Raw genomic sequence first — 21,919 nt, 5'->3', positions numbered from 1 at the left:
TTAGCCTGTTAGCTTCTTCTTCCTGATTCCATTAGTGTGTATTGGTGACTCTGACCCGGAGACAGGGAAGTTGCAATTGTGGTTTTGTGGCCAGAGACACCAGGGGGCGATGAAAGACCCCCCAGCATCCCTTTAACACTTATATTTCCCCAGAGGGGCGACGCCAGAAGCTTCAGATTTGGGTAAAGCTGAACTGTGTTTCTGACCTGCCATGGTGGAGATGCCCAGTGTGACTCCGATGGAAACCTCGATCTGCGTCCCCTGAGGAAACACCAGGACACGGCTTTAGTATCACTCATGTAGCGCAGGCGTTAGCGCAGGCGTTAGCACAGACGTTAGCACAGACGTTAGCACAGGCGTTAGCACAGGCGTTAGCACAGACGTTAGCGCAGGCGTTAGCAGAGGCGTTAGCACAGACGTTAGCACAGACGTTACACAGACGTTACACAGACGTTACACAGACGTTACACAGACGTTACACAGGTGTTAGCGCAGACTTTAGCGCAGACGTTAGCGCAGGCGTTAGCACAGGCGTTAGCGCAGACGTTAGCGCAGACGTTAGCACAGACGTTAGCGCAGACGTTAGCGCAGGCGTTAGCATAGATGTTAGCGTAGATGTTAGCACAGACGTTAGCGTAGATGTTAGCACAGACGTTAGCGTAGATGTTAGCGCAGGCGTTAGCATAGATGTTAGCACAGGCGTTAGCACAGACGTTAGCGTGGATGTTAGCAAAGGCGTTAGCACAGACGTTAGCGTAGATGTTAGCACAGACGTTAGCATAGATGTTAGCACAGGCGTTAGCACAGACGTTAGCGTGGATGTTAGCAAAGGCGTTAGCGTAGACGTTAGCGCAGGCGTTAAGCACAGACGTTAGCGTAGACGTCAGCACAGGCGTTAGCACAGACGTTAGCACAGACGTTAGCGTAGATGTTAGCACAGGCGTTAGCACAGACGTTAGCGTGGATGTTAGCAAAGGCGTTAGCGTAGACGTTAGCGCAGGCGTTAAGCACAGACGTTAGCGTAGACGTCAGCACAGGCGTTAGCACAGACGTTAGCGTAGATGTTAGCACAGGCGTTAGCACAGATATTAGCGTAGATGTTAGCACAGGCGTTAGCAGAGACGTTAACGTAGATGTTAGCACAGGCGTTAGCAGAGACGTTAACGTAGATGTTAGCACAGGCGTTAGCAGAGACGTTAGCGTAGATGTTAGCACAGGCGTTAGCAGAGACGTTAACGTAGATGTTAGCACAGGCGTTAGCAGAGACGTTAGCGTAGATGTTAGCACAGGCGTTAGCACAGACGTTAGCACAGGCGGTAGCACAGACATTAGCACAGGCGTTAGCACAGGCGTTAGCACAGGCGTTAGCACAGACGTTAGCACAGACGTTAGCACAGACGTTAGCACAGACGTTAGCGTAGATGTTAGCACAGACGTTAGCACAGACGTTAGCACAGACGTTAGCAGAGGCGTTAGCGCAGACGTTAGCGTAGACGTTAGCACATACGTTACAGACGTTAGCACAGGCGTTAGCAGAGACGTTAGCGCAGACGTTAGCGCAGACGTTAGCGCAGACGTTAGCGCAGACGTTACAGACGTTAGCACAGGCGTTAGCACAGATGTTAGCGCAGACGTTAGCGCAGGCGTTAGCACAGGCGTTAGCACAGACGTTAGCACAGACGTTAGCAGAGGCGTTAGCGCAGACGTTAGCGCAGACGTTAGCGCAGACGTTAGCGCAGACGTTAGCACATACGTTACAGACGTTAGCACAGGCGTTAGCACAGATGTTAGCATTGGCGCAGACGTTGGCGCAGACGTTAGCGCAGGCGTTAGCGCAGACGTTAGCACAGGCGTTAGCGCAGACGTTAGCACAGGCCTTAGCATTAGCGCAGACGTTAGCGTTAGCGCAGACGTTAGCGCAGACGTTAGCACAGACGTTAGCGTTAGCGCAGACGTTAGCGCAGGCGTTAGCGCAGGCGTTAGCGCAGGCGTTAGCGCAGACGTTAGCGCAGGACTTAGCATTAGCGCAGACGTTAGCGTTAGCGCAGACATTAGCGTAGGCCTTAGCGCAGACTCACCGCCGCGATCATGATGGCGTTGTCCAGGAAACCGAAGCCCACGAAGGGGAGCGAGTTCAGCAGCAGAACTGAGACACAAACGGAAACATAAAGTCATAAAACACAGACTTTCATCATCATCATCATCATCATCATCATCTTCATCATCATCTTCATCTTACTGTATCTGATCTGAGCCGAGGTCGGAGCCGACGGGGCCTGAGAATCTGAAACATTAAAAACATTTATTTACAACATTTAAAAACAACTGAAAAAGTCCTGGTAAGTCTGACCTGGACTTTTATTGTGAAAGTCCTGGTAAGTCAGACCTGTAGTTTTATTCTGAAAGTCCTGGTAAGTCTGACCTTGTCATGGTTTGAGGTGGTACGAAGAAAATAAAAACCCAAAATGCAGGACTGCAACAAAACTGGTGATGTTTAATGACGGAAACCAAAATAACAAAATCCAGAGACAAAACTAAAAGAGACCGGGGCTGACATAGACAATGACGCGACAAAGGACAAGGGAAACACAGGGGTATAAATACAAGAGGAAATGGGGCACAGGTGAAACACATCAGGGCGGGGCAGGCAGGTAACGAGGGAAGCAAAGCAAAATCACAAGGACAGAACACATGTCAAAATAAAACACAGGACAAGACCAAACACAAGAAAACATGAACAAAAGACGAATCATGACAGTACCCCCCCACCAAGGGACGGCTCCCAGACGTCCCACGATATAAACAGCCCCGGGAGGGTGGAGGGGGGCCGGAGGAGGGAACAGAGTCCAAATCAGGGAAGCAACAAGAGGGACATGACACAGGAGGAGCCCACCCCGGACGGAGGTTCGGTCCGATGGTGGCCCCAGAACAGATGGAGCCCACCCTGGACGGAGAATAATGTTCAGCGGTGGCTCCGGGACAGAAGGGGCCCACCTCAAACCGAGGTCAGTGTCCGGCAGTGGCTCAGGGGAACAAACAGGGGGAACCCACCCCAGACGGAGGTCTCAGTCATATGGTGGCCCCAGGACAAGAGAAGCCCACCCTGGACGGAGAAAGTGTCCAGCGGTAGCTCCGGAACGGAAGGGGCCCACCTCAGACGGAGGTCGGGGTCTGGCAGTGGTGCAGGGACGGATGGCGCCCACCCCAGACGGAGAGCGTTGTCTGGCGGTGGTTCGGGGATAGGTGCAGGCACTGGAGGCAGCTGAGAGACAATGGATGACGTAGAGGGATAGGAGCAGGAAGGGCCCACCCAGGACGAAGAACAATGTCCCGCAGTGGACCTAGGACACGAACAGGAGGCCACCCCAGACCGAGGTTCCAGTTTAATGGTGGCCCCAGGACAAGAAGAGCCCACCCTGGACGGAGAACAGTGTCCAGCGGTGGCTCAGGAACAGAAGGGGCCCACCTCGAACGAAGGAAGGAGTCTGGCGGTGGCTCAGGGCAGGAACGAGGGGAACGGGGTCCTCAGCTGCCAAAGGGCAGTCCGCTGGGTGTTGAAATGGTCGCGTCATTCTGTCATGGTTTGAGGTGGTACGAAGAAAATAAAAACCCAAAATGCAGGACTGCAACAAAACTGGTGATGTTTAATGACGGAAACCAAAATAACAAAATCCAGAGACAAAACTAAAAGAGACCGGGGCTGACATAGACAATGACGCGACAAAGGACAAGGGAAACACAGGGGTATAAATACAAGAGGAAATGGGGCACAGGTGAAACACATCAGGGCGGGGCAGGCAGGTAACGAGGGAAGCAAAGCAAAATCACAAGGACAGAACACATGTCAAAATAAAACACAGGACAAGACCAAACACAAGAAAACATGAACAAAAGACGAATCATGACAGACCTGGACTTTTATTGTGAAAGTCCTGGTAAGTCAGACCTGGACTTTTATTGTGAAAGTCCTGGTAAGTCTGACCTGTGGTTTTATTGTGAAAGTCCTGGTAAGTCTGACCTGGACTTTTATTGTGAAAGTCCTGGTAAGTCTGACCTGTGGTTTTATTGCGAAAGTCCTGGTAAGTCTGACCTGGACTTTTATTGTGAAAGTCCTGGTAAGTCTGACCTGTGGTTTTATTGTTAAAGTCCTGGTAAGTCTGACCTGGACTTTTATTGTGAAAGTCCTGGTAAGTCTGACCTGGACTTTTATTATGAAAGTCCTGGTGAGTCTGACCTGTGGTTTTATTATGAAAGTCCTGGTGAGTCTGACCTGTGGTTTTATTGTGAAAGTCCTGGTAAGTCAGACCTGGACTTTTATTGTGAAAGTCCTGGTGAGTCTGACCTTGAGCCGCAGCCTGGGACTCGAAGTCCTGCAGCTGCTCCAGGAGGCAGGTTCTCTCCGCCGGGTGCAGGCCGTAGATGAACTCCTTGGCTCTTTTCGGGGAGTTCAGTCGCTCTTTGGGCTCCTTTCCCCCGTGAGTGCCCATGGCCCTGCGGAGCCCCCCCCTGGGCCCCCACGGCCCCTCCAGCGCCCGGGGGAAGCAGCTCCAGCTCCGCACACAGAGGCTCAGTCGACCCAACATGACCCTGGGGTAAAAAGAATCCGGTTACATTTGACACTTTAACCTCTGACCCCGACTTCAACCGAGCTTTAATGCACTTCAGCTTTACCCAAATCTAAAGGCCTCCAGGTCAGAGACAGGCCTCGTTTGAAAGCTAAGAACTACAAGACTGACCTTCACTTTTTGTTGAGTTTCTGTCGTATTTTGTTATTTTTTTGTGTTTAGATTTGGGTAAAGCTGGAGAACCTGTGCTCAGTGATGCAACATCTGTATCTACATCTGTATTAGGGCTGCTCGATTACTGAAAAAATAAAAACGATTATTTGTTGCCTTTAAAAAAATCCATCAAAAAAAGACAAAAATCCATCAAAAAAAAGACAAAAATCCAGCAAAAAAATGACAAAAATCCAACAAAAAAGACAAAAATCCAGCAAAAAAGTGACAAAAATCCAGCAAAAAAGTGACAAAAATCCAGCAAAAAAAGACAAAAATCCATCAAAAAAAAGACAAAAATCCATCAAAAAAGTGACAAAAATCCAGCAAAAAAAGACAAAAATCCATCAAAAAAAAGACAAAAATCCATCAAAAAAGTGACAAAAATCCAGCAAAAAAATGACAAAAATCCAGCAAAAAAGTGACAAAAATCCAAAAACAAACAACAAAAAATGTGGAAACAAAAATTGAAAAAAAAAATTTGAAAAAAAAAATTAGAATCGATTTTTTGCGATTATGCTAATTTTGTAATTGTTTACTGTTGTAATCGAAATCGTAATCGAATTTCGATTAATTGCACAGCCCTACTCAGATGTATTCTGTACTTTTACTTAAGTACAGTAAATACTTCACTCAGATGTATTCTGTACTTTTACTTAAGTACAGTAAATACTTCACTCAGATGTATTCTGTACTTTTACTTAAGTGCAGTAAATACTTGAAGTAAATCTCAAAGTGAATCTCTTTTTGTTTGTGTTTTGTTACTTTAGAGTCACAGGTTTGATTCATGTCTGTCCTGAAAGGCATTTTCTCTGAGTACTTATTTTTACTCTTACTGAGTACTGTTACTGTTACTCTTACTGAGTACTGTTACTCTTACTGAGTACTGTTACTGTTACTCTTACTGAGTACTGTTACTGTTACTCTTACTGAGTACTGTTACTGTTACTCGAGTACATACTTTGCCGTTTTACCTCCTCCGGTTCTCGCCCGGTCAGCGGGAGCTCCGTGAGCGCCTGGCCGCTCTCTGACGCCCTCGGCTCGGCCTGACCTTCTGCCACGCACCGGTCTGTTCTTTCCTCCTTGTCTTTGTCAAACCTGACCCTGACCCCCCCGCAGACCCCCCACAGACCCCCCCGCAGAGCAGACCCCCCCGCAGACCCGGCAGGGACTCCGCTGAACGGCCCGGTCTGTTCACCAGAGTTTCATCCAGAAAGACCGGTTTTCTTCAGCGGGAGCTCCGTGAGCGCCTGGCCGGGCAGAGAGCGCTGTGACCCGGCTCAGAGTTCCTCCTCGTGTCGGTCCCGGTCTCACAAACGGTCACGTGTCCCCGGGGGGGCCACACGGGGGGGGGGGGCACACTTTAATATCACAGCTGAAGTGTTGTAAATAAATCCCTCCTGAGTGAGTTTGAATCCCCGGGAGCTCCGTGAACGCGTCCCCGCTCACAGTGGCCTGAGCCCGGGCAGAGGCAGCGGCGCGGCCCGCGGTGGTCCCGGTGGTCCCGGCGGGTCCTCCTCCGTAAAGAGTCCGGGTTGTGGAGCTTAAAGTCGGGTTAGAAACACAAACACGAACATGGCTCTGACTGAAACTCAAGGACAAACACCTCGTGCTCAGTTTCAGAAGTTTCTCCACCGGAAGTCACGCCTTCAAAATAAAAGTCCGAAACACAAACTGGGAAATCTGTTGTTCCTGGATGACTGAGAGCCGTCACTGTACGTCTTACACCAGCATAAGGTACTTGAGTAAAATTATATATCAAGTATTTTGAAGTTATTTACTTTTTTCACCAATTGTTGTCTTTTGTTTTAATAAGGCCAGAGAAACGCCTCATTTGAAAGCTAAGCATTTTCATGTCGTGTTTTTCATGGTGTTTCTGAGTAAATATTTAAGCAGCAAATGCTTCATTTTAAAATACACAAACTTGAATAAATATAAAACTGACCTTGTGTTTGTTTATCAGGATTTTATTTTTACTCAGTTACTCTCAGTACTCGAGTAACATTTTCTCCAAGTACTTTTGACTTTTACTTGAGTACGTGGCCTCTGAGTGAACGTACGGGTGTGATTCATGTGTTTGCCTGTAGAGGGCGGTAGTGTTTGTGAGGAGGAGGCGCTGAACTCTTAATAAATGTTTTTACTCTTTTTAAACTTCAGACGCTCGTGACGTCACGGCCGACGTGTGTTTTTGTTCCTTTAGTTCATTTTGTTTCTGTGTTGTATCAAACTGACTCTGAATCTAAAGTTCATTGAAAACACAAGTTTCAGCTCTGAAATAAAGTGAGTTTGATCAAAAGTTTGTTGCTTTAGAAAATATCAGGGCTGAGACAAAACATCGGATCGGATTTGGATCGCAATACTTTGTGCTGTAATACCAAGTATCGATACTTTTTCAAGTATCACAATACTTTCATACTTTCAATACTTTCAATACTTGTGTTTGGAGATATTTTTTTATCACAAACTCCTTTGTTTTCCAGGAACAGTTACTTTTCAATCTAAACTCTCAGTAAAAGTCAAACGGAGCTGGTAAACATGTCCCTTAATATTCACCTTATCGTGATATCGGATCAGCCCGAGTATCGTGATATGTATCGGATCAGCCTGAGTATCGTGATACGTATCGGATCGGCCCGAGTATCGTGATATGTATCGGATCGGCCCGAGTATCGTGATACGTATCGGATCGGCCCGAGTATCGTGATATGTATCGGTTCGGCCCGAGTATCGTGATATGTATCGGATCAGCCCGAGTATCGTGATGTGTTTCCCCCAGACACAGCTCTCAAAAATGTTTTTTTTTTAAATGTAATACTAATTCTAATTTTTTGTTAGGAAATTCTAATTTTGCATATTCTTTATCACCAAAACATTAAACACATAAAAAAAAAAAAAAAAAAAAAAGTGTGACTTTGTTTTAGGCGACGTACGTACGTTACTTATGTCAACGTCAACAGTTCCCGCAGCGTGTCAGCGCGTCTGTCGTCTCTACGGCTCCAAAACTGAGCCCAGATCAGCAAAGACAGGCCTGTGTTTGTGAGCGCGGGATAACGTGTGTGTCCCGATTGGTCAACGGTGCCAACAATGTCACAACACCGCAGCGCTAGCTTACTGCTACTACCAAGCTTCAACTGGGCTGTAGTTCTGTCACATGGAGAGAAAAGTCGGCGACAGGAAGAAGCGGGACGTGTTTCAGTGGATTTAATAAGAAAAGGAGACGGAGGAGAAAGCGGAGGAGACAGCGGGGAGGCTAGCCGCCGTTAGCCGCCGTTAGCCGCCGTTAGCCGCCGTTAGCCGCCGTTAGCAGCGAGGTGAAGCTGAACAGTTCGTCTCCAAACTCAGTAAGGCCCACCTCGTTCAGCCTGCGTTTGAAAAGGACCTGATGAGGAGGTTCAGCTCAGAGAGACGCCGCCTGCGACTGGACGGACGTTTCCACCAGAAGCGGTAACGCAACACACTTCGCTCGCTGTTGACCTCGTTCAGTTTGACTGATCTAATATGTCGTGAATATTGGTAACATTGCCTTAAAGCAGTACTAAGTAACGTGTTTACCTTAAAAAATCCTCCCCGTCGTCCCTGTGAGGGTGATACAAGTGTTAAAGGGATGAGTGGAGGGTCTTTCATCGCCCCCTGGTGTCTCTGGACCATTGACAGTATGCTCTGGACAGAAAACCATGTTTGCAACTTGACTGCCACCGGTCCGGAGTCACCAATACACACTAATGGAATCACGAAAAAGAAGCTAACAGGCTAACGGGCAAAGCTAACTGCGGGCTAACGTCACTTTAAACAGTATTTACAGCCAAGTTTGAGTGAAAACAAATATTTCTATTGTATAACTGGATGCACAGTAACCCTCTCTCCCTTCGCCTTTCCGGTCAGCGTAGTATTTACTCTCCAAGACAATTAATAAGTTAAAAAATCGTAACTTGCTACGACACCTGCAGTTGCGCTAATGGCCTTTAGGGGGAAGAGTTACTTAGTACTGCTTTAATACAACTCATTGCTTTTAATTCTGAGGTCTGATGGTGCAGACTGTGGTTGGTCGGCTCATATCTGATCTGTGATGATTAGTCTGCACAGTATGAACATCTGTACTGTACTGCTGATAGTAATGGTTCATATGCCCCCCCTATGACTGACGTCCGGCGACGGGACTGCTTCCCTCTGACCTAGGGCTGTGCAATTAATCGAAATTCGATTACGATTTCGATTACAACAGTAAACGATTACAAAATTAGCATAATCGCCAAAAATCGATAATTTTTTTTTTCAAATTTGTTTGTTTTCAATTTTTTTTCTAATTTTTGGATTTTGTCACTTTTTGAAGGAGTTTTGTCATTTTTTTAATGGATTTTTGTCTTTTTTTGCTGGATTTTTGTCACTTTTTTGCTGGATTTTTGTCATTTTTTAATGGATTTTTGTCATTTTTTGAAGGATTTTTGTCATTTTTTTAATGGATTTTTGTCACTTTTTTAATGGATTTTTGTCATTTTTTGAAGGATTTTTGTAGTAGTAGTAGTAGTAGTAGTTTATTCGGTCAGTTCATTCATTCCTTTAAACGTAAAGACATTTCCAATTCTTTGTGAACAACACGACCGAAAGGGTTTAGGCTGAAGTGAAAACTTATAACGCCCGAACCCAGTTTACAGACTTCCACGAGAGAAAAACAAAAACAAAACACAAACATTAATAATGAACAATATCAAGTGTTAAACAGAAGAGAAATAAGCATAAGTATCTGAAGTTAGTAACATACATTTAAATATTCCAACAAATATGTTACATACATTTGTTTTAAGTTAAATTAGTTGAAACTAAATCATGTCATCATTATTATTATATATATATATATTTTTTTTCTCTTACTTTATTCATCCTAAGCTTGTATATTCTTGAATTTTAGTAGCTTTAAACAACTTTTTGAAAGCTTTGACTGTTTGGGACAGTTTTAACTGATCTTCCACAGATTATCACCTCTTACAGAAACACATCCACTCTTTTTGTTCTTTTTAGCTTTTGCTTTTTTGAAAATAGCAGTTCCTCGGAGATTATACTGACTTTTCCTGTGTTCAAAAAGCTCCTGGAGGAGGGAGAAGATCATGATATGCTTTGTGCACTATTACTAATGTATTTAGATCAACAAGATCATGGATTTTCAGTCGGCTCAGCTCTACAAAGATAGAAATCTGCTTTAGTGATAATTCTTATTGCCTTTTTTTTTAGTAGGAAAATAGGATGAGTATTGGATTTATAATTGTTTCCCCCATATTTCCAGGCCATAATTTAGGTAAGGAAGTATGAGGGAGTTATACAGTAATAGAAGAGATTTTTTTATCGAGTACAGTTTTCAATTTGCCAATTACAGCAATGGTTTTTGCTAATTTTGTTTTTAATTTACTTATATGCGATTTCCATTCAAGTTTACCATCAATGGTCGCTCCTAAAAATGTATTTGCATGAACTCGTTCAATTTCTGTATCATTTATTTTTAGAGTTGTATGATCACTCATTTTTCTACTCCCAAAGATAATATATTTTGTTTTACTGAGATTCATTGAGAGTTTGTTTAGATCAGACCATAGTTTCAGGACTGTGAGCTCGTCTTCTCCTGTAGAAAGGAGCTGTTTCAGGTTCTTTCCAGAGCAGTACAGGCTGGTATCATCCACATATAATACACATTTTACGTTTTGCAAAGCATCACAAACATCATTGATATACATTAAAAACAATTTAGGACCCAAAATAGAGCCTTGTGGGACCCCATGTGTAATTAGTTGACATTGTGTATATGTACATATTGGTATCTGTTGCTGAGATAACTTTCCAGCCAGGCATAAGCAGGTCCCCTGACACCAAACCTTTCAATGTTTTTTAGAAGCCTTGTGTGGTCGATGGCGTCAAAGGCTCAGATCGATAAAAACACCCACTGCATATTCACTGTTATCTATTGCTGTGGCCACGTCTTCCACAAGAGCCATGATTGCCGTTGTAGTCGATCGGTTCGATCGAAAACCGTATTGATTGTCACTTAATAAACTGTATTTGTCAATAAAAGTGTCGAGCCTAATTACAAATAACTTTTCTAAAATCTTGGAGAATTGCGGCAGAAGCGAGACAGGTCTGTAGTTGTCAAATATATGTTTATCTCCGTTTTTATGTATTGGGATTACTTTTGCAGTTTTCATTTCTCTTGGGAAGGTGCCAGTAAGAAAGGACTGATTGCAAATGAACGTGAATGGTTTCACCACATAATGAATAATTTCTTTAACTATCATCATATCAATATTAGAGCCGTCTGTTGACCTTTTATTCTTGAATTTTTTAACTATTTCTATAATTTCATTTTCCTCAGCCTTTCTAATGAAAAGTGAGTTGAGATTTTGTTTTGAACTGTTGCAATTTAATCTTTGTGTGTCTCTAGATTCTAGAATTGTGTTAGCTAATGTCGGTCCAACATTAGTGAAAAAAATATTCAGGGCATTTGCAATTTCCTTGTCATTTTCTATGATTTGATTGTCATTGACAAAAAAATGAGGCTAATTGAATGTTTTCCTGCCCTTCTTAATGATTTCATTCAGTATTTTCCAGGTCCCTTGGGTATCATTTCTGTGTTGTTCCAATAATTTGTGATAATGGTATCTCTTATTAGATCGAATTATGCTTGTCAACTTGTTTTTATATGACTTGTATCTACTTTCTGTTTCTGTAGTTCTATGTTTTATATATAATCCATACAAATGATTTTTCTTTTTACATGCTCTGACTATACCTTTTCGTAAACCATGGCTTATTGGTTGCCATTTTATGGTTGACCTTGCACATTTTAAGAGGACAGTGCTTGTCATACAGTTTCATGAAAATTGACAGAAAGGTGTTATAAGCCATATCAGGGCCTTGAGAGGCATAGACCTCATCCCAGGTCTGGGCCAAAAGATCCGATTTAAGGTCAACAATAGCTTCTGGTGTCACTTTTTTAATGGATTTTTGTCATTTCTGAAGGATTTTTGTCTTTTTTTTGCTGGATTTTTGTCACTTTTTTAATGGATTTTTGTCACTTTTTGAAGGATTTTTGTCATTTTTTTAATGGATTTTTTCATTTTTTTTGCTGGATTTTTGTCTTTTTTTGAAGGATTTTTGTCACTTTTTTTGCTGGATTTTTGTCACTTTTTTGCTGGATTTTTGTCATTTTTTTAATGGATTTTTGTCATTTTTTTAATGGATTTTTTCATTTTTTTAATGGATTTTTTCATTTTTTTAATGGATTTTTGTCTTTTTTTGAAGGATTTTTGTCACTTTTTTTGCTGGATTTTTGTCACTTTTTTGCTGGATTTTTGTCATTTTTTTAATGGATTTTTGTCATTTTTTTAATGGATTTTTTCATTTTTTTTGCTGGATTTTTGTCTTTTTTTGAAGGATTTTTGTCACTTTTTTGCTGGATTTTTGTCTTTTTTTTTGCTGAATTTTTGTCTTTTTTTAATGGATTTTTGTCACTTTTTGAAGGATTTTTTTAAAGGCAACAAATAATCGTTTGAATAATCGTGATTTCAATTATGACAAAAATAATCGTGATTATTATTTTTTCAATAATCGAGCAGCCCTAACTCTGACCCGAGCTCTTCAAACCGGCCTTAAAGCCGAGGACCTGCTGTTCTTCCTGTTCTTTCTCCTCGAGCCTCAAACCACACGCTCAGACAGAGGAAGAAAAACTTTATTTTAACTTCACAATCAAACAAAAGCATCATTATCATATAAACTTATTATAAACTCATATTTCATTATTATATAAACTCATTCTGTAAAACAAACCCACATGATCCCCCCCTTCATAAAATCCATAAAAAACATCACAATCATCATTAAACGATAAACCAGTGTAAATGGAGTAAATGTTATGAAACACAGACCCGTGATTTCAGATTGGCAGAAGACGTAGACGGAACAGTTAAAGTTTTACAGATGTTTAAACTAAACCAGATCCAGAAACCAGACATTTAAACTGTTCATTATTCAGAGTTTGTGAAAATGTGGGAAACTTTGGGCCTTTTTTATCTGAAAACATAGAATAAAAACCTGCATATGCACAGCGGAAGCTTCACATGATTCTGTCAATGTCAAAGTCTTAAAGACGGACTTTAAACATGTTCGAACAGGAAACACGATCAGGTACTGCAGCTTTAAGATCAGATCATTTAAAATCACATTCAAAATCTCACACGTTTATCCTTTAAAAGCAGAGGCTGGTCGGTGCTGAGCAGCTCCTTCACTCACACATGCTCCTCACCGTCACAGGTTCACACGGTTTCTCCTTCCTTCAGCAGCTTCTCCCCAGAGCCTTCAGAGCCTTCAGAGCCTGTCAAAGAACATTTATTTAGTTTACATGGTCGGGACAGGGCGTGTTAAAGGGGGGTATTCTGTCACTCCCTCATTAAAAACATGGCTGAAGTGTTGCCTTGGCACATTCACGTATTTCTGAGTAATCTGTATAAACTCTGACGGCGGCCATTTTGAGTAATCTGTATAAACTCTGACGGCGGCCATTTTGAGTAATCTGTATAAACTCTGACGGCGGCCATTTTGAGTAATCTGCAAAAACTCTGACGGCGGCGATTTTGAGTAATCTGTATAAACTCTGACGGCGGCCATTTTGAGTAATCTGTATAAACTCTGACGGCGGCCATTTTGAGTAATCTGTATAAACTCTGACGGCGGCCATTTTGAGTAATCTGTATAAACTCTGACGGCAGCCATTTTGAGTAATCTGTATAAACTCTAACGGCAGCCATTTTGAGTAATCTGTATAAACTCTGATGGCGGCCATTTTAGGGATAGGTTTGCCTGAGTCCTCCTAGGAACGCCCCCACCTCCTGGAGACGCCTCCGAGCTTTGGTCACCAGCCGAGTAACCAACCACTGCTCCTCAGCAGAACCCCCTCCCCGCTGATGCCACAGACAGCGTGTGGAGGGGGCGTGTCTAAAGGCTCAGAGGTTCTTAAAGAGACAGAGGCCTATTTCAAGACATTCACTACAGCCATTTTGAGAGAGACGTTTAACCCCTTAACTCCCACCTGAACCGAGCACATTCTGTCTAGTTTGGCTTTACCCCAATCCAAAAGCTCCTCGAAAAAAGGTGAGAAAATAGCGACAGAACTGAGATGAAAACGATGATGAAGATGTGACAAAAAAGTGAGAAAACTTGGATGAAAAACGGACAAAAAAACGGACAAAAATGTGACCAAATAATGACAAAAAAATGATGAAAAACTGACAAAAAAATGACAAAAAAATGACAAAAAAATGACAAAAAAAAGACAAAAAAATGACAGAAATGTGACAAGGATTTGGGTAAAGCTGAACTGGAGAAAATGCTCTCGGTTCAGGTGGGAGTTAAGAGGTTCTTAAAGAGACAGAGGCCTATTTCAAGACATTCACTACAGCCATTTTGAGAGAGACATTTTATACAAGGCAGTTATTCTAATTTACTGCATTTACAGACCAACAGAAGGTTTGTCATCATTGTAGTGAGATATAGATAGTTTTGTGTTTCTGAGAGCTGATGTGTTGAGATCAATGAGCTCCATGTTCAGGTATGTGAAACTGTTCTGTAGCTGATACGCTTCAGTGTTAAGTTACCGATGGCCGAGTCGGACGACTTGTGAGAGCCCTCGTTGCTCTTCTTGTCGAGGCTTTCGGAGGAACCCTGGCCGCTGGAGGACCCATCAGACGGAGGCTTCACATCTGCAGAGCAAACAGTGTTCACAGATGTTTCCTGAGCAGCAGCTGGTCTTTAAAACTATATCTAGATCATCCAGATCTGAGGTGGTGGAGGAGACTGTAGTTACCGACGGCGACGTAGCTCGAGGTGGAGCCGGGGTGGCCCATGGGGACGCCGACGCCCCCGGACACGGACGGGACTCCTGCAGGAAGACGGAGTCAGAGTCAGGACCAGAGAACATGGAGAACATGGAGAACATGGAGAACATCGAGAACATGGAGAACATCGATGATAACGATACACGTGGGTCAAAGTAGGAGAGTTAAGTTTGGTGACTGTGCTACAGGACGCCCCAAACGTTTGCCCATCTGAGTTCCCTGATGTTAAAGAGCTCAGAGATAAAGGGACAAGTTACTCACTGTCCCTGCGCTTCTTAAACAGAACCAGTCCCACGATCGCTGCGATCAGGAGCAGCAGCAGGACCACTGCCCCGCCCGCCACAGCCCCCACAGGGAAGCCAGCAACCGGATCTCCATGGTCCGGGCAGATACCGTCTGCACAAACAAACAAGACACATGTCAGCGTCAGAGGCCGACGCACCAGCACGACATCTACATCATCTACAGCTGAAACTGTCAGGTACCAAACCGACACAAAGGTCTGGCTATAAGAACAAAAAAGCATCATCACTAGTAGACCTCATGGACCTCATGGACCTCATGGACCTCATGGACCTAACTGGACCACTTTAGCCCCGGAGCTCACCCCACTCTCTCCTGATGTTGAACTCGGAGGCTGCGTGGACGACCTCGCAGCTGTAGTTGGCGCTGTCCGAGCGCAGGATCTCGATCCGGTCCTTCCTCTGGTACGTGTCGTCTTCGTTAGGTCTGATCCCCGTGGTCGTCAGCTTATCATCCTCCGTCAGGACACGGCCGTTCCTCAAGATGTTCAGGAGGATGTCGGGAGGATAGAAGCCTGTGGCCATGCAGTTGAGGAACACGTTATCCGCATGTCGCGCCGGGGTCGCAAACAGGAACACCTTTGGAGGCTCTGAGGAGGAGAGAGAGGGGAGAGGAGTTAGTTCTTCACAGAAGCTCCTCCATAACCAGGAACAGGAAACAAGAACGGCTCTATCTGTCCTCTCTGTAAACACTGATGACCAGCATCTGCTACTGAAGAATCAAAACATGAGCACGAGCTGAAACATGAGCTCTGGGTCTGTCTGCGCAGACGGTCCCTCATCTGTCTGCGCAGACGGTCCCTCATCTGTCTGCGCAGACGGTCCCTCATCTGTCTGCGCAGAAACCCTGAAACCCGGGTCACAGTTCTGTAGTATTAGTACTCACTGGCGTGTTTGAGCTGCTGTTTCCCGTAGTCCATGAACTTGGTGAGCCAGTCCAGACACTCCTTCTCCAGGTAGCCTTTGGTGTAGTCCTTCAGGACCTGGACCTCGTCCCACTTCCTCTTGGTTTGCTGAGCCTCCTTCGCCGCCGCCACCCAGGTGTCGTGAGCGTCGTCGAAGTAAAGGAAACTGTCCCCGTTGTAGCTGTACATGTCGATACCACGAGCGAACTTGAGATGATCTTCTGCCTTAACTGGGTCATGGATCAGGTCGGCCTCACAGCCGTGCATCCACTGGAGCACGTGGACTTCTACGAGAGACAGAGGAACACGGTTAAAGAACATCTACGAGAGAGAGGGGGTGTGAGGGGAGAGGGTGTTTCAGACTCTCTCCTGAGTGCTCCTCACCGTCGTCCGTCTGGTTCATCCGCTCCTTCAGAATGTCCAGGTTGACCTTGAACCACTGCTGTTTGCTCTTCCTGGACTCCGTGCCTTTGTCCCAGTAGTCTTGGCTGAGCTTCTCCTTCATCCACGGCTGTTTGGGGACTTTAGTCTGATGGTCGGAGTCGAAGTAGTCGATCATCTTGGTGTCCAGAAGCCCCATGGCCGTGAACTCGTGGATCCCGGGGTACTCTTTCCCGATGGACTTGGACAGAGCCGTGTAGATGTAGGTCAGAGAGTGACGTTCTGAGGGGACAGAGGAGCAGAGGTTAGGAGAGACTGGAGGAGAGACAGGAGGAGATACAGGAGGAGATACAGGAGGAGATACAGGAGATACAGGAGGAGATACAGGAGGAGATACAGGAGATACTGGAGGAGATACAGGAGGAGATACAGGAGGAGATACAGGAGATACAGGAGGAGATACAGGAGGAGATACAGGAGGAGATACAGGAGATACAGGAGGAGATACAGGAGGAGATACAGGAGGAGATACAGGAGGAGATACAGGAGGAGATACAGGAGGAGATACAGGAGGAGATACTGGAGGAGATACAGGAGGAGACACAGGAGAGATCATTGTGGGCATACGGAGGCCTGGAAGTAACATCAGACAAAACAAATTGGGGGGTGAAAAAAATAAATAATAATAATACATTTTTTTGGAAGAAATATAAAAATGTTAAAAAAAAAAAAAAATCACCACAAATTTTCTCGGGGGAATGTGATCATTGTCTTAGGGTAAAACATATATGTATATTTTGAAGAAATATAAAAAAATCATAATTTTTTTTCTTTTTTCACCACAAATTATCGAGAAAAAAACAAACCCCGAGATAATTTCTGATGAAAAAAAAAATTATATGATTTTTTTTTTTCACCACAAATTATCGAGAAAAAAAATCAGCCGAGATAATTTGTGATGAAAAAAAAAAAAAAAACATATAATTTTTTTTTTATCACAAATTATCGAGAGAAAAAAACCCTGAGATAATTTGTGATGAAAAAAAAAAAAAAAATTAGATGATTTTTTATATTCCTTCAATATATATATATATATATGTTTTGAAGAAATATAAAAAAAATCATATAATTTTTTTTTTATCACAAATTATCGAGAGAAAAAAACCCTGAGATAATTTGTGATGAAAAAAAAAAAAAAAATTAGATGATTTTTTATATTCCTTCAATATATATATATATATATGTTTTGAAGAAATATAAAAAAAATCATATAATTTTTTTTTTTTTCACCACAAATTATCGAGAAAAAAAATCCCCCGAGATAATTTGTGATGAAAAAAAAAAAAAAAATCATATAATTTTTTTTTTTTCATCACAAATTATCGAGAGAAAAAAACCTGAGATAATTTGTGATGAAAAAAAAAAATAATAATTATATGATTTTTTATATTTCTTCAAAATATATATATATATATATATATATATATGTTTTGAAGAAATATAAAAAAAATCATATTTTTTTTTTTTCACCACAAATTATCGAGAAAAAAAATCAGCCGAGATAATTTGTGATGAAAAACAAAACAAAAAAAAATCATATAATTTTTTTTTTTCACCACAAATTATCGAGAAAAAAAAAAAAAAAATATGTGATTTTTTATATTTCTTCAAAATATATATATATATGTTTTGACGAAATATAAAAAAAATCATATAATTTTTTTTTTTTTTCACCACAAATTATCAAGAAAAAAAAAGCCTGAGATAATTTGTGATGTAAAAAAAAAAAAAATTTAATACATTTTTATATTTTTTTTTCACCCCCACTTTTGTTTTGTCTGATGTCACTTCCAGGCCTCCGTACTGATGCAAACATGTATGTAATGTATGTAATATATTATCAAAGACCTTTTAACGCCACAGAAACACATAAACATGAAACATAATGAAATACTTTTTACTTTTTAAATGAATAAATGAAGATAAACGTGTTGTAAACGTGTAAAGCCTGCGTGACTTCCTGTTTCCTGATAAACAAGCGTCACGTTAGAATCAGGCCAAACATCTGCCTCAAACATCTGCCCGGACCGGTCGACTGTGTGGCTGAAACTCTGTGGTTTCCTCTTCAGCTCTTGCTCGCCCGGGAACATTCACTCTTTATTTCACTGCTCTGTAGATGATCTTTTATTACTGAACTTTAATCTTGTTTCATGACTTTAACGTCAGGAACAAAGTGCACAGATAAACGCAGGTCATTCACGGTTTGGTCTTAGCTTTCAAATGTCAGCTTTTAGATTTGGGTAAAGTCATAAATGCAGTTTTGGAGCTTCCTGTTTAGACCTTTACCAGCGTCGCGTGAGCATTTGAAAGCTAAGACCTACAAAGTCACATTTTTGTTGAATTTTTGTCACATTTTTGTTGAATTTTTGTTGAATTTTTGTTGAATTTTTGTCACATTTTTGTCACATTTTTGTTGAATTTTTGTCACATTTTTGTTGAATTTTTGTTGAATCTTTGTCACATTTTTGTTGAATTTTTGTCACATTTTTGTTGAATTTTTGTTGAATTTTTGTCACATTTTTGTTGAATTTTTGTTGAATCTTTGTCACATTTTTGTTGAATTTTTGTTGAATCTTTGTCACATTTTTGTTGAATTTTTGTTGAATTTTTGTTGAATTTTTGTTGAATTTTTGTCACATTTTTGTTGAATTTTTGTTGAATCTTTGTCACATTTTTGTTGAATTTTTGTTGAATTTTTGTTGAATTTTTGTCACATTTTTGTTGAATTTTTGCTGATTTTTTGTTGAATCTTTGTCACATTTTTGTTGAATTTTTGTCACATTTTTGTTGAATCTTTGTCTCATTTTTGCTGAGTTTTTGTCTCTTTTTTGTCGCGTTTACATCCTTGTTTTCTTCTCATTTTTGTGGCTGTTTTGGTGCTTTTTTCCCCAAGAATCTTTTTGATTCGGGTAAAGCCAAACTGGATGAAATGGGATCTGTTCAGGTGGGAGTTAAGAGGTTAAACATCTAAATCACTACCGGGATTGAAGGTTATTCCATTTCTGTAACTGAAGCCTCAAACATCGAGTTCACAACAAACAAAAACAAAACAAAGAACTGAGTATCCAGCACTAATAATACAGTTATAATAGAACATAAATCAGCTGCACTGTCAAACCACTGTTATGTGGCTAAAGAACAAGAAACATGACGGCGTCCAAAGAGATAGTTGGTAACTAGGGCCCAGAGTTTGGTGCTACGCCCCTGGTCTCAGTTACACTGAAAAAACAAAATGGCGTCAAAGCATGACCATAAAAAGCAACGAGAACGATTAAACATGATAACAAGACAAGGAAGAAGCTTAGATCAAGATCTTAGCTTTCAAATCAGCCGTCACCCTGGCCTATAGGCTGTGAACTCTGAACTCTTTTTGTCATTTTTTTGTCACGTTTTTGTCATTTTTTTGGGTCATTTTTTTGTCACATTTTTGTCATTTTTTTGTCATTTTTTAATCATTTTTTAATCATTTTTTTTGTCATTTTTTTGTCATTTTTTTGTCATTTTTTAATCATTATTTAATCATTATTTAATCATTATTTAATCATTTTTTAATCATTTTTTAATCATTTTTTTGTCATTTTTTTGTCATTTTTTTGTCATTTTTTAATCATTATTTAATCATTTTTTTGTCATTTTTTTGTCATTTTTTTGTCATTTTTTAATCATTATTTAATCATTTTTTTGTCATTTTTTTGTCATTTTTTTGTCATTTTTTTGTCATTTTTTAATCATTATTTAATCATTTTTTTGTCATTTTTTTGTCATTTTTTTGTCATTTTTTTGTCATTTTTTAATCATTATTTAATCATTTTTTTGTAATTTTTTTGTAATTTTTTGTCATTTTTTTGTCATTTTTTTGTCATTATTTAATCATTTTTTAATCATTTTTTAATCATTTTTTTGTCATTTTTTTGTCATTTTTTGTCACATTTCCATCATTGTTTTCGTCTCAGTTTTGTTGCTATTTCCACAGCTTTTTTCCAGAAGCTTTTAGATTTGGGTAAAGCTGGAGAGGATGCGCTCGGTTAAGGCGGGGGTTAAGGGGTTAAACAGGCCAATGCAGCTGCTCACTCTCACAGAGGGAGGGGGAAATACTCACATGAAATATGCAAAGTTATTATTATTATTATTATTATTATTATTATTATTATTATTATTATTATTATTATTATTGAAAAGCACAAAGTCAATGAAAACCTGATCAAAGAAAACCAGAGAGAGAAAGTTTCACAGCGGCGCCATCTTGGTCCAAAGTGTTTTCTTTTCACAACAACTTTAACAACGCGAGGCTGAACAGTGAGAAAAGTGAAATAACAAACCCTGTGTCTGTGGCTGAGTATTATTACAGTATTATTACATTACTACATTATTATAAACAGATGTTGTTGCGCGTTCACGGCGCGCGGAGCGTTTGGATCAAAAGCGGAGACAGAAACTCATCAAACTCCACAGAAACAGTTGAAATCATTAGTTCTGATCATTCCCTCAGTAAAAACCAGCCGAAGCTCCAGCTCTGACTCCGCTTTTAAAGAGAAAACCAGTGAAATAATAAGTGCGTCACACGGACAGTTTTACTTTCGCTTTTGACGCGGCTCGTGCGTAACGCGGTGGAAAGGCTGAACTCACCGCTGTTTGCGATCAGGACCGTCCCCAGGAGGGACAGGAGGGTCAGGGGGGACAGGGGGGACATCCTGGAGCCGCGGGGTCCCGGGTCCGTCCGGGTCCGTCCGGGTCTGGAGAGGTTTTATCCGGGTTTGGTGAGGTTTGGAGCCGCTGAGGCGCTGCCGCCGCTGTGTCCGCTTCTTCTTCCTGTTCTGATGTCTGCGCGCGCTCACGGACTGTGCGCGCTCACGGTGTGTGCGCGCGAGGCCAAGAGGCGGGTGCGAGAAAAACCCCTCAAAATACAAATATCTGTCCTAAATATATAGGACATGAATAAAACCTCATTCATTACATTATTATTCATTATATTCAAGCGGCGCCCCCTGCAGGACAGAGGAGGCGTCACAGCAAACAAGGGACAAACGAGGAGGGATCCGGGCAGGACTCACAGCCACACATGCCTCTGTTGTTCTGGCTTAAGGACGTTCATAAAACAGATGAGCTGAGACAGATGTGGAGCCAGGTTCACTGTAAAGGGTTATGTCGGACTTGTGTGAAGTTAGCCCCCCCATAGTGTCCGATTTGTTTCAAAATGGTGTCATTCGTCTGTGCTTCGTCTGTGCTTCGTTTGTGCACATAAAATTAGCGTTTTATGTGCATTTTTACGTGCACATACGAAGAGCTGAACAATGACACTAGTTTGGAGTGAATCGGACACTATGGGGGGGTTAACTTCACACAGGTTTATGTCAGCCCTCTTAAGGTTTAAAGTTTTTATAGCTTATTGTTTACGTTTCATTTTTACCACTTTTTCATCAATTTTTCATCAATTTTTCATCAATTTTTGTCAAATTTTTGTCACATTTTTTAATCACATTTTGGTCAGTTTTTTTGTCAAATTTTGTAAATTTTTTGTCATTTTTTTGTCACATTTTTTTGTCACATTTTTTTGTCAATTTTTTGTCATTTTTTTGTCATTTTTTTCACATTTTTTCAATTTTTGTCAAATTTTTTGTCCTTTT

The 21,919-nt window shown here is 41.5% G+C and overlaps 2 protein-coding genes across 2 annotated transcripts; both read right to left on the bottom strand.

Moving 5' to 3' along the window:
• Positions 1-206: 206 nt before the first annotated feature.
• tmem65 (transmembrane protein 65) lies at positions 207-4,487 on the bottom strand (the record flags this gene model as incomplete). Its single annotated transcript, XM_079583135.1, has 4 exons — positions 207-261; positions 2,079-2,146; positions 2,240-2,284; positions 4,343-4,487. Coding segments are annotated over 4 exons (313 nt in total), but the record flags the coding sequence as incomplete, so codon positions are not given.
• Positions 4,488-15,237: 10,750 nt separating this feature from the next.
• Positions 15,238-21,116, bottom strand: LOC306982671 (H-2 class I histocompatibility antigen, Q10 alpha chain-like; the record flags this gene model as incomplete). Its single annotated transcript, XM_079583140.1, has 4 exons — positions 20,922-21,116; positions 16,239-16,517; positions 15,836-16,141; positions 15,238-15,539 (listed from the first exon to the last, which is right to left on the bottom strand). Exons 1-4 carry the CDS (start codon positions 20,983-20,985, stop codon positions 15,238-15,240), a joined length of 951 nt encoding a protein of 316 aa, XP_079439266.1. The 5' UTR covers positions 20,986-21,116.
• Positions 21,117-21,919: the final 803 nt, after the last annotated feature.

This window comes from Gobius niger, assembly GCF_951799975.1.
Source record: "Gobius niger genome assembly, contig: SCAFFOLD_62, whole genome shotgun sequence".
Classification (NCBI taxonomy): domain Eukaryota; kingdom Metazoa; phylum Chordata; class Actinopteri; order Gobiiformes; family Gobiidae; genus Gobius; species Gobius niger.
This window is presented reverse-complemented; position numbering and strand designations above follow the sequence as displayed.